The sequence below is a fragment of the Camarhynchus parvulus genome, chromosome Z (genome assembly GCF_901933205.1).
Source record: "Camarhynchus parvulus chromosome Z, STF_HiC, whole genome shotgun sequence".
Classification (NCBI taxonomy): domain Eukaryota; kingdom Metazoa; phylum Chordata; class Aves; order Passeriformes; family Thraupidae; genus Camarhynchus; species Camarhynchus parvulus.
The window spans coordinates 23,428,112-23,440,810 of record NC_044601.1 but is presented as its reverse complement, the minus strand read 5'-3'; the positions used below and the strand labels follow the sequence as shown (position 1 = coordinate 23,440,810).

At 37.1% G+C, this 12,699-nt stretch overlaps 1 protein-coding gene across 1 annotated transcript in view; it reads right to left on the bottom strand.

The window, feature by feature from the left end:
• Positions 1–12,699, bottom strand: part of TMC1 (transmembrane channel like 1) — a 64,695-nt gene that overhangs the window by 19,524 nt on the left and 32,472 nt on the right. Inside the window, 4 exon segments of the mRNA XM_030969437.1 lie at positions 1,859–1,957; positions 4,781–4,887; positions 7,218–7,299; positions 8,151–8,241. Coding sequence (XP_030825297.1) covers positions 1,859–1,957; positions 4,781–4,887; positions 7,218–7,299; positions 8,151–8,241 — 379 coding nt within the window.

Below are 12,699 nucleotides of genomic sequence, written 5' to 3'. Positions count from 1 at the left end.
TTAAAATTGAATTCCAAGTAGAATATATCAAAATACAAATATGCTTCCCTTTGCCATGTCACTAATGTGAATCAAGCACAAGAGAAAGCAGAATGGGCATGTTGAGCTCATCTTTTCTTGTCTTAGAGAGTAGTTAGGTGCTATGATCCAATTATAAAGAGATGTCTCTGCCCAAAATAAGGTGACCATAAGAGACCATACTCTGAATTCAACAGCACAGATTTTACTTAATGGTAAATGTGGGGGGGGGAGAGACACAGAGAGAGAGAGAGAAAGAAATGGGGGGTAAGAGACAGAGAGAGAGAAAAAGAGGAATGGAGAGACAGAGGCAGAGAGATATTAAGTAGAAAGATAAAGATATCACTATCACCACATGGATTCATGTGGCATGCTGCCAGTCCTTTTTCACCCTGGTCTTCTCAGTGGAAGAGTCCCAAGACATTCTTCCTTGGTATCACCTTTGTACAGTCTGAGTTACAGGTGTCCACGAGGTTGCCATGATTTGGGATGGCATGTGGATGAGCACTTGCTTCCTTTCTCGCTGTTTGCCACAGTGGGAATTTTTGTCCAGATGCTAACCAAGCCTTCACCCCTGTTAGGCCTGGAATTAACTACTGCAGCATCTGTGCTTATCTCAGGTTCCACTATGTTGGTTTACCTAATGGGGACAGTGTTTCCTGCTGTATTTTTTAAGTCCTTACATAGGGCTTGGAATTCTTGGATTTTGTTGGTGTTTTGTTTAGGATAAAATATTGATTGGTGATGTGTGATCATTTATTTCTAAATTACCTGGTAGCATACAAGTGTTGCTAGCAGATGAAAGGTACTATCTTCTGTGCTGTTTAAAGTACAGAGATGACAAGACAAAGAAGTCATTGTCTTCAGACAATATTTGACAATCTGACATGCCTCAAGAATTTTTTTTCCCCTCAATCTTACAGGGGATCCATCTCTTTCATTGCCTTATTCTATGTTTATGATGTTTGCATTTGCTCCTTTTGTTAAATGCTACATTGTTACTCATTGCATTTTCTTCTTCACACCTGTCCATTTATTTCTGACTATTAAAAACTTCTCCTGTCTTTCTACCATGCCTTCATCCATCTTCTCTGGAACACATTTATTTTACAAGCTTTGTTCTGATATTCTGTATAAAGATCTTCTAGCCTATTCTCTTGGCAAAATCTTCAAGTTGCTGTAATTCCTTTCTCTCCAATATTTCCCTGATATTTTTCTTTCTCATTTTATAATTTCAGTACCATTATCTCACTAGCCACATGATAAGATTTATTTTTACTGTCACTCAAATTTACAACCTCTAATGCACTAGATGAAATGACATTTTAAGTAGTCACTGCAAAATGTTACATACATATGTTTTTAGAAAGGTCTTCTAATGCTTTTTTATCCGAGGAGAATCCATCACTGGCATTGTATGTAATCGAAGGGATAAAATGTGTGGAGTTCACTATTATTTTTAATGTATTTTCTTCTCTTTATTTCCTAATTCATATTGCATTGTAAAATTCAGAATCTTAATCATATAAAAGCAGAAGACCAAATTCACACTTCAGAAGTGGAAACCCAGTACCCCAGAATGACAAACCAGCTTTGAGATATTTTCCCATGTGTCTTTGGATTGCTACATATACTGAGACATGCTTGTGAATATTAAGCTTCATTATGTGTTTGTCTGAAAGAAACATCTATAGAGAGAGCTTGTGAAAAAATATGAAAATTAATTTTCTTATGAATTATCTCCTGAAATAATTCATATTAAATAACTGAACATTAAATAATGAAGTAATTGTGAATAAAAGTCATGTGGATATGCAGCGTTGCAAGATCATGCACTTACACTAAAATCCCAGAGGGTAGCAAAATTCATAGCAGTTGCTTCTTCAGCTCTTGGGACAGTTTTTCTAGGCAAAGAGCCATATGGCTTACCCATCAAAGCCTGAAACCAAAAAATGAGAGTAATTTATATTTTAAAGAAAAATAGCAGCAAACTGCCATTTATTTGAAAGACTGGTTTTATGTTCCTAAATTCCCTAACGAGAAAGACATACTTCTACAATTCCTTTCACTGCTCCCCACATTACTGATTGCAACTGTGCTTAGCATATGCATTCAAGGGTGTGTTCTAAATTTAAAATTTCACTAGTATCAATGGATTGCTAACTGTGCCTCTCACATTCAAAGGCAAGAGAGAGTGCATCCATATTTCTCTAATGAGTGGTGTTTATCTTACAAAGACCAAAATATTAATTTTTCTTGCAGTATGGATTTTACTGGGATACTTCAAATGAAAAGTATGGGAAGATGCTATGGAATCAGTTTTTGGATTCTGACAGTTTCCCTCCTGTTGGCAAGATGCTTGTTCAGGCACAGTACATCTCCTCATGGGGTCTTTTCCAGGCTCACTCTGAAAACTATTGGACATTTATTCTGTTTTGGCTTCTATGGAAGATCACAATATGACGATGCAAGAATATTCTGAGTTGAAATGGACCCGCAAAGATTATCAAATCCAACTCCTGGCCCTGCAAAAGATCATCTCAAAGAGTCACATCATGTGCCTGAAAGTATTTTCCAAAAACTTATTGAATGCTGTGAGACTTGGAGCTGTGACTATTTCTCTGGGGAGCCTGTTCCAGTGCCCAGCCATCCTCTGGGTGAAAAATCTTTTTCTGATATGTAACCTAAACCTCACCTGACACAACTTCAGACCATTCCCATGGGCCCTGTCACTGTCACCACAGAGCAGTGCTGCCCCTCCTCTTCCCCTCATGAGGAAGTCATAGATTGCGATGAAGTCTCTCCTTAATCTTTTCTTCTTCAGGCTGAGTACACCAAATTACTTCAGCTGCTTCTCATAGAGCTTCCCCTGGGTGCCCTTCATGATCCTTTGGATACTCTCTAACAGCTCAATGTCTGTTTTATATTATGGCACCCAAAACTGCCCCCAGCCCTCGAGGTGAGTCTGCCCCAGAGCAGAGCAGAGCAGAGCAGGACAATCCCCTCTCTTGCCTGGTTGGCAATGCTGGGCCTGATGCCCCCCAGGACACACTTGGCCCTCCTGGCTGCCAGGGCACTGCTGGCTCATGTTCAACTTGCCACTGACCAGGACCCCCAGGTCGCTTTCCATGGTACTGCTTTCCAGCATCTCATTCTCCAGCTTGACCATGCATGCAGGGTTGCCCACCCCAGTGCAGAATCCGGCACTTTCCCTTGTTGAACTTCATATGGTTGGTGATTTCTCATTTCTCTGATTTGCTGAGTCTCCCTGCAGGGTCTCCCCGCCTCCGAGGGAGTCAGCAGGTCTTCTCAGTTTTGGATTGTCTGTGAACTTGCTTAGTATCCCTTCCACTCCTGAGTTCATTAAGGAGATGCTGAAGACCACAGGGCCAAGAATGGAGCTCTGTGGAACCCCACAGGGGACAGGTCACCATTCTGATGTCACCCCATTCACTATCACCCCTCATGCCCGACCTGTGAGTCAGCTGCTCACCCACGCCATGATGTGTTTATCCAGCTCTGTGCTGCACATTTTCTCCAGGAGGGAGAGATAGTACTGAAAGCTTTTCTGAAGTCCAAAAAGAGTTCATCCACTGGCTTCCCTTGATCAACTGGTTGAATTACTTTGTCATAAAAGGATCATAGGTTTGAAAAGCAGGACTTTCCTCTTATGAAGCCATATTGGCAGTGAGCAGCCACATAGTTCTTCAGGTGTTTTTCAATACCTCAGAGAAAAAAACTTCCCCTTAACTTTACCAGGCACTGAAGTGAGACTGACAGGCCTGTAATTTCCAGGGTTCTCCTTCTTGCTCTTCTTGAAAATTGGAACACTAGCCAGCATCCAGTGGCCTAGGACATCTCCTAACTCCCAAAACCACTCAAAAATCATTGAGAGATGTTTTTGCAATGACATAGATCATAAATCCCATCAAACCCTATATATTGGTAGGGATCTACCTGGAGGAATAGAATTTCAGAGGAATTTCATCCCACTGAAGTGCTGGGCTGGGAAGTTGTTGGAAATTCCTAGCTCTTTCTTATCTGCTTACTACAAAATGAGAAAGATAAGAGGAATATGGGATATTAAAACCTGGGAGTTGGCACAATAATTTTACTTCCATAAAAGCCCTTCTTTTAGAAGGGCAATATGATGGCTCAAAGAAACCCAGGAAGTATTACATTTCATAGAAGTAATTTATGTCTGTGTCCAATATCTGGTCTATGTACCACTTTTAAAAGAGATGTTGCATACTGCGAAATATGAGAGGTCTCTCGTGACTTTATAACCCTGTTATGCCTTATAAACACGTGAGTGTTACATCTGAAAGGATCCTCTGAGCCTCATGAAGATGTATCTTTCTATAGCAATGCACATTTGGACAAAACAGTCCTCCTGGGATTGTCTTAGTCTCAGTTCCTCTACTTTGTTATGCACAGAACCACCAAAAACAAACAAACAAATCCACTTCCCCAGACAACAAAAAACTCCCACATCTATGTCATCCCAGACCTCAAAAACCATTTCAGAAGACAACCCTAAATATATTTTTACATTTTCCCAGCCTGTTTAATTCAAGACATCTCTCTGTAGAGACAACTGTCCACAAAGGAAGCCCACTTATACAGGTTTAGTACAGTCTAATACTTCCAAATGGAGCATAAAGAGACTAAAAACGTGTTTAAAGCTGCAATCCTATGAAATCTCACTGCAAAAACAGAAATTCTTATGGCAATCCTTAAAGATAATTTAAAAGATTCCCACCTCAGGCAACATTACAAGACCAAAGGTCAATCCAAAGAGAATCATATTTATTCCATACATCCAACGCAAAAATATGAAGTAAGATGCTACTGATGAGCCAAAGTGACCTGTGAAAACATGAGATGTGATTAAAAGGCAGATAAGCTGGTCCTTTGAAGTTATTTTATCTAAGAATGCACAAAATTTACTCAAAAGAAGTAAAATCAAGAGAGGGTTTTACACATTTGATGGATTCAAATTTTAATTAATTTTAAATTCTAATTAATTCTAAATTTCATTTATTTTATTTTTTCCTTTATTACCATAATTCTAATAAATTTTTTGCATATTGCATACTAGATGTCTTGAGATGGCTGAAAAAACAAGAACAAAAATATAAAACTATTAGTTAAATAGACTTTCTAGGGTCATATAAAAGCTGTGATGCTTGCTATTATTAAGTAATCTCTAGAATTATGTTTCAATTCTATTTTTTTTCTGTCTGATGTGGATTTTATGCATTCTTGACACGCTAAGCCAGAACCAGCCCAGTTTTAATGGGAAGCAGTGCAGAATTAGCCAGCAAGGAAAGTCTTTCCAAGATGATAAAACACTTGTCAGAGCTGGTATAAGAGTGCTGACCAGATTTTTTTCACTAGAGATGAAAAACATTACCTGCAAGTGTTTGCACCCTTTCCCTCTCTAACTTTTCTGTTTATGTGGTCCATCTGTAGCCAGGTGTTCAGGCAGTCCCATCTCTAGGTGAAGTATTTGACCTGAGACACCCCCGACCCAGACCTGTACACAGATTACAGGCTGCAAGGGAAGCACTGAGAGCCAAGAGCCTGTTTTGACCCATGCTCTGCAAGTTAGGCCAAACAAAAATAATAGCTCAGATTAAACCCCAGCTTGCTTTAAAACAGTTCTGCTGATTATAGGAGAGCTGTCAATTAGATAAGTACTAGGTTTCAGTTCCATTACCATTCATTTGCAGGGGGAAAAATGAACTTTCAATAGGTTTTTCATACACAGTCTAGTTTGGCAGCCTGGAGCACACTGATAGCGAATGAAAAGTAGATCTCTCTGTTCAGAGACACTTATTTACATCATTATTTCCAAACTCTTTTGCAGATATGTAACACATTCTTTCAGTCAGTAATATGAAGTTAATTGAAGTTAATATACTTTGTGTTATTCGGGATGCATAAATTCATATTTTACTGTAACAGCTCAGTTGGTAGAAAATTCAATACACTTAAATAGGTAAAATCCCAAAATATAAAATAGGCCAACTAAGAGACATTTATCACAGCTGTGCAAAGGGAGGAACAAGCCATTCTGTCAAGGAGTTTAGTAATTTAAATCTGCTTTATTCATGGTTCAGAATTAAACCATCATTTTGTAATTTTGTGTGAAGTGGCCAATATTAGCATTGACCGACATACTGGGAAGTCTGGGGAGAGGTATAAATCAAGAGATTTTGAGTTACTCTATCTGGTTGTGAGATGCAGATTACCCAATTATAACCAAACTACAGCCCTTGGGAGACAATACGGACTCAAAAAATACAGTGCAGGAAATTATGAGTATTTCTGATTTCAGGTTACTTTTGTAGACCTCTCCATGCCCCATTATTTCTTGTGCTCAAATCCTAATAGCCCTGTAGTATTGTGAATACCTTTTTTTCATGCACTGAGTTATAGTTCTTGTATCAGTTACCCTGATGAAACCTCTGTTATGCATCCATTTGGAACATTTACAGTGAGGTAATGTGTTAGAATACCTGCATCTGTATAGTTACTGCAAGCCAATGAACAGACAACTCATGTACTTCATTCTTTTTCACCAATCAGGCAAGAACAGACCCCTCTGGTAAGTAAAAAACTTAACTGTGGATGAGGACAATTTAGCCATGACTGCCCTCAGCTGCATTTTCAGAGTGGGCAGGTCCGAACTGCAACAGGGAACGTGGAAAATGTCACAAATGGACTGCCCTAGCTGTGAACAAAAGTGGCCCAAGGTTCACCAGTATTTTGAATCCACTCCAAGGTGCAACATGTTCTGTGTATGAATGAAAGAGTTCTAAGTAGACTTTAGCCATCATTTCCTGCACCCACAGCCTCACCACACAAGGCATTGGCATGAAGATTGGTGTGCATTTTAAAATAAAGTGAAGGTGAATAAAGTGAATGGCAAAATCCCAATTAAACTTTTCTAGGATTAATTTCAACACTGGCTCTTTAACTGCTACCTGTATAGCTGCAATTTTAATCTGTAAAGTGATACCCTCTGAAGAAAATTTTCAACTAGTTATATTATCAAGCTTAATTAATATTAGTGAAAAAATTAATACTCATTGATTTTAAACTATATATTGAATATAGATACATATACTAAAAAAAGTAGCATTTGGGAGACATCAGAAATATCATGCTAGATCCTATTCTTACTTACTTACTTTCAATCTCCTTAATTTTCATTTCCCAGGGTATGCAGGCTGTCTTAAAATTTTCAAAATCTCTTTGAAATTTCATCCATTTCTGGAACGAGTCACAGAAAAGAAAAAAAAAAAAGGAAAAAAATAACAACAACAACAACAAAAAACCACAGCATCATCTCAGTGCCCAGATGCTCAGTTCTACTTGAGCTAATGTAACCCCTTAATCATTCACAAAATCCATTGGCAGAATCCACAAAGTGATTATTTGTGAAGAGCCATCTCCTTTTGTTTATTTTAATGTCTTCTACTGGATTTGTGTGAAGCTCCTATTTCTACCACAAGAAGAATTATTACCTAATCACTTCCTTTCATGCCAATCATTTTTCTTTTTCTTTTTCTTTTTCTTTTTCTTTTTCTTTTTCTTTTTCTTTTTCTTTTTCTTTTTCTTTTTCTTTTTCTTTTTCTTTTTCTTTTTCTTTTTTTTTCTTTTTCTTTTTCTTTTTCTTTTTCTTTTTCTTTTTCTTTTTCTTTTTCATTTTTTCTCTTTTTTTCTTCTCTTTCTCTTTCTCTTTCTCTTTCTCTTTCTCTTTCTCTTTCTCTTTCTCTTTCTTTTTTTCTTTGTCTTTTACAGAGGGCTGTCTCAAGGGAAAAACTGAACTTTGGATTCATTCCACACAAATGCCCAATCCACACCAAGACAAATTAGCTTTCACAAGATTTTGAACCCTTGCAAACTCCTGTAAAACAGCTGATTTTAGTTTTGATGACAAGTTTTAAAAATCAAACCATAAGCTTTCATTAGAAATATTTTCATGCAAGATCAGTGAAAATAAAAGTTTAAAATCCATAGAGAGACAAGGAACGCTACTGTGGAAGATGAGTACCCATGGCAATAACCTCCAGAAGGCTTCCCACTAGCTTTACAGGAAGTTAGTGAAACAATCAGTTTACCTTCATCATCATCACTTTGTATGCATAGAATTTTTTTCCTTTTCCTTTTCCAAGAGCACCTTCAAACTTCTCAACAAAAAGCTGTGCTTCCCTGGAAAATGAAGGCAAAAGAGTGATATAGATTATGTTATAGTAAATTTTATATTGTCTCTATCATATTAATGTAATTTTTTTACTCCTCATAGAATTTTATAAAATCTTGTTACCTTAGTAATGTTTGAAACTAAAAGCTCAGCATTTTTGTATTTTGCAGAAGACTTTATATGTAATGTATATGTAATGCAAAAATACAAGCAACTTCATTCGCCTGATCTAGTACAAACATATTTGCAACTCTCAGATTTGCCTATGTCCAGTCGAGGTAACTAAATATGTTTAATCACAGTAAGTCAGTAAACTAACTTTTGCAGTTCAGCTACTGCCCATTTATGTGATGCACATATAGTTATTCATGTTATTCTGACAGTTATTCCAAGAGAAGAAATAAGCATCTTCATGAGACACTGCAGATCCTTAGTTGTGATCACCTTTCTTGCTTTCTGCAATCCTTTGCTTTTTCCTACTCTTCTGATTTCTTCCTTGATCTCTTCTTTGATAGTGAATAAAAGTGAATTACCATTTTAATTACCAACATTTGATCTCTTTTGTGTCTTAGTCATGCTCTGGATACCTTTGAACCTCTCCCCTCTGTATTCTCAGCTTAGGATGCATTCCCACGTTGGGAGAGAGATGTGTACACTAGAGCTTTGGTTCCCTTTGCCCACCCTTCTCAATACTACATTTAATTTAGCCCTTCTGAATTTCTGTATGTACCTTCTCTAGCTGTACCATTCCCAAAGCAATTTCTTTCAAATACAGCTTCACCGGTCCTCAGTAGGCTAAAATTTTGCCTATAGAGATATAATTTAAATAATATAAAGGTGAAAGGAAGAATTTTAAACTCTTTTTAAAATGCATAAAGTCCATGGATTAAAACAATAAAGAGATGAGGTCCAGGTCCACTGCATTCTAATGTTTCCTCCATTTAATCCAATTTCCATGTATGACTTTCCACTATGTCTCTCCTGAGAAATGTGCTTTAAAGGCTAAATGTCCTAAACCACTGGAAAACAGACTAAGGATTCTTAACGCTCAGTGTACACACAATGCTGTAAACTGTTTTGTTGTCACACTGTATAACTTCAAAGCACTCTATATTATGTTTATTATTATTATATTGTATTGCACAAAGCACCTGGGAGAAGGTAAAATTGGGAATTGGGAAAATACTAATTGTGATGCATATTGATGTTGATGTACTTTTCTTTCTTTCCAGAGCTGCTACAGATAAGTTTACCAAGTGAAATTAATTATCATGTTTATATTTTCTGCTCATATATTTTATACAAGGAAGGAAAAACACAGTTTTAAGCAGCAAAATCTGGCAGTGCTAATGACAGTATAGCAGTGTAGCCATGACATAACTTTTCTAATTTAATGGTTAAAAATCTCAACATCTATAAAAGTAGCTGTGTCTTTTTAGTAACTACAAATGCTTAGAGTAATCTTCAATCTGAAGATCTATCAAAGCCTTTCAGAACTTAGACATCCACTGCAACAGTTGCTTTAACTTGCAATACCAAGGATCCAAATAAGTGCGTATAAGTGCAAAATTGAGTTATTTAATTTAATTTTCAGTCATTGAGAGCTTTCCTTATTTGAGAGTTCTGTGAGCACTCTCCCCTTCCAAGTGCTTCTGCCCAGACCCTGCTGGTGAAACATCAGGGCCAATGTAAATTCACCTGGCCTTCTCAGGACTACTGCACGCATTTTCCAACATTTGAAATTATGGATGTTAATCTAATCGCCTTTTTTTTCTCTCCATAGCAAAAGTAAAGCAAAGATTCAGATTAGAAAAGATAAAAATACCCAGCCACCCGCACAACCACAGAGCCCACCTATTGATCACATCAAACATGTTTTTGAGGATCAAGTCAGTGTACTTAGAGGGTGTAGATCCCTTCTTTCCAATCCTGTGCTTCTAGATCACATTTCTATTCTGGACTGTTAAGTCTGATCTTTCTGTGTTTAGCTAGTACTGACACTCATTGGGGATTCTTTATTTTCCAAGCCACTCTGAGTCCCCAGAGATTTTACAAAACACCGCTCACATATTATTTTTTCATTTTGATTCTCAGAAAAATCTATAATTAAATTTCAGCCCTTCCAAGTAAGTAGTAGAAAACAGATTAATTCTGCTTCAGGAAACTTCTGTCCAATGGTTGCCTTTAAACCCAAGCTTCAGGATCCAAAATCTTACTGCTCTGTCAACAGATATAAGGGCATCCTGACAGCAGATGGCAGCTTACTCCTAAATTCAGCAGACAGTGCTGGAACAGTGCCACAAAAGCAGGAAGACACAATAAACTGCACACCTACCAATCTCCCTGGTCAGCATATTATATTCTATTATCACTTCTATCACTGGGTGATTCAGGCTTGTTCATGAAAATTTTCTGAAATGAAAATCTACAGAGTAGAAAACTTGTGTTTTCAGTCACTAACTATGTTATGCTGCAGAATATGAAATTTTCAAATTTCAAGTCAGGTTTTTTTTTTCAGAGTGAAGCAATAAGTTAGAAATTTAAGAACATAATGTGAAAACAGCAATAAATACATTAAAAAACCCTTGATAGCATATATGAGTACTTTTTACATCTAAGTGAAACACTCAAGCTCTCCACAAACTTGTTCTGATATAAAATAAAGCTAAGCCAAAACATGAAGAAATTTTCCACTATCAAATTCCTAAAAAAAACTATCTTAAACACCTTCTTTACTTGTTTTAAATTAATACTGTAAGGTTTTCTGCTAGAACTAGTTTTTCTTATCCTCATCTGCCTCCTGGATCCTTATCAAGCAATCTTTCAAGTGTAATCAGTATTTAAGCTTTTTCTCTAGGACAAACCAAAAAATTGCTTTTTGGAGATGGTGATCTGGACCTATAGATCTTATGCTGCTGATGCTCTTGAATGCTTCCCTGGATTCTGCTTTGCCAGTGGCTGAAATTTCCTCTCTCTCCTTGCACCCCATCATTCCTAAATGTTTTATAACATTATTTTCACTTATTTTCATTTGGTTTCTCTGCATTGGACTAAGTTCATTATTGCATCACAAGCAACCATTTCTTACTGAGTGGTTTCAAGTGCAGTCAACTGAGTTGCACAAGACTGGACCAAGAAAACTGTTGGATCCACATGTTCACAATATTTATGAAGATGTTTCATCATAGAAGCATGAAGCAACTTTCACTTTCTTAACAAATTGCTTTCCCATGCTAAAAAGTTTGTTGCATAATTGCTAAGTCCAAATGGTGGACTTGCAGTATCATTTTCATTTTCATTTACTCTGGCCTAATAACAATGCACTTTAATTTATATTTTTTTTATTAATAGAATTGCTGGCATTAGTGCATTGACCATTAATGCACACAGACCGTGACAAGATGTTTCAAACATGCATTTAAACTGGTGACAATAATGTTTCCAATTCTTGTGAAGTAATGGCTAAAATCATTACATAGTTAATGATCACAACATAATTAATAAAAGAGTAGCACATGCTATATGGCCAAAAGAGAACAGAGTGAATAGAGTGAAATCCATCTGTCATCCAGCTGGAGTGGTGTTTCCCAGGGCTCAGTACCGAGCACAGTCCTGCTCTATAGATGATCTGGAGGAGGGGATCAAGGGCACCCTCAGCCAGTTTCCCTCCTCAAAGGAGGTTGTAGTGAAGAGGGAATCAGTCTTTTCTTCCACATACAAGAAACAGGACAAGAAACAGTCTCAAATTGTTTCAGAGGATGTTTAGATTGGATATTACAAAAAGTTTCTTCACCAAAAGTTGTCAAGCATTGGAACAGGCTGCCCAGGGAAGTGGTAGAATCACCATCCCTGGAGGTTTTGAAAAAAATGTGTGAATGTTATGATGAGGGACTTGGACTAGAGATGGACTTGACAATGCTGCGTTAATGGCTGGATTCGATGGTCATAAGGCTCTTTTCCAATCCAAATTGTTTTGTATTATTGTTATGAAATTGAAAAATTACTTTAAAAAAATAGAAATTACTTTGTGAAAAAATAGTGGAAGTATTTTTTCACTGTTGGAATAAAAGAAATCAAGTTACCTTTGATGTTCTACAGGCATATCTTACATTTTCGTAGTTTTACCAATAACATTCTAAATAACATTTTCATATTGCTTATGATGCTGAAGCCATCAAACAGAATATGCATTCATTCTCTCCTCAGCTTTTCTTCCCCCACCAGCTCTGCAGCAGATTAGTGGAAACTAACTAATTACTCCATTGAGTACTTACTCCTGACTTCTGTTTGTAAGTTACTTAAACCTCCTGACCTTAAAAGTTCAGCATCAACTTGGCACCATTCAGTCAGGGACCAGGCTTGCCATGTCCTTTCCATGCCTGTGACACATGTTCTTGTTAAATATACTTCAACAGATTACTTAACTAAGGTTTCTACCTTGATGTCTAAACTATCTAAATGAAATA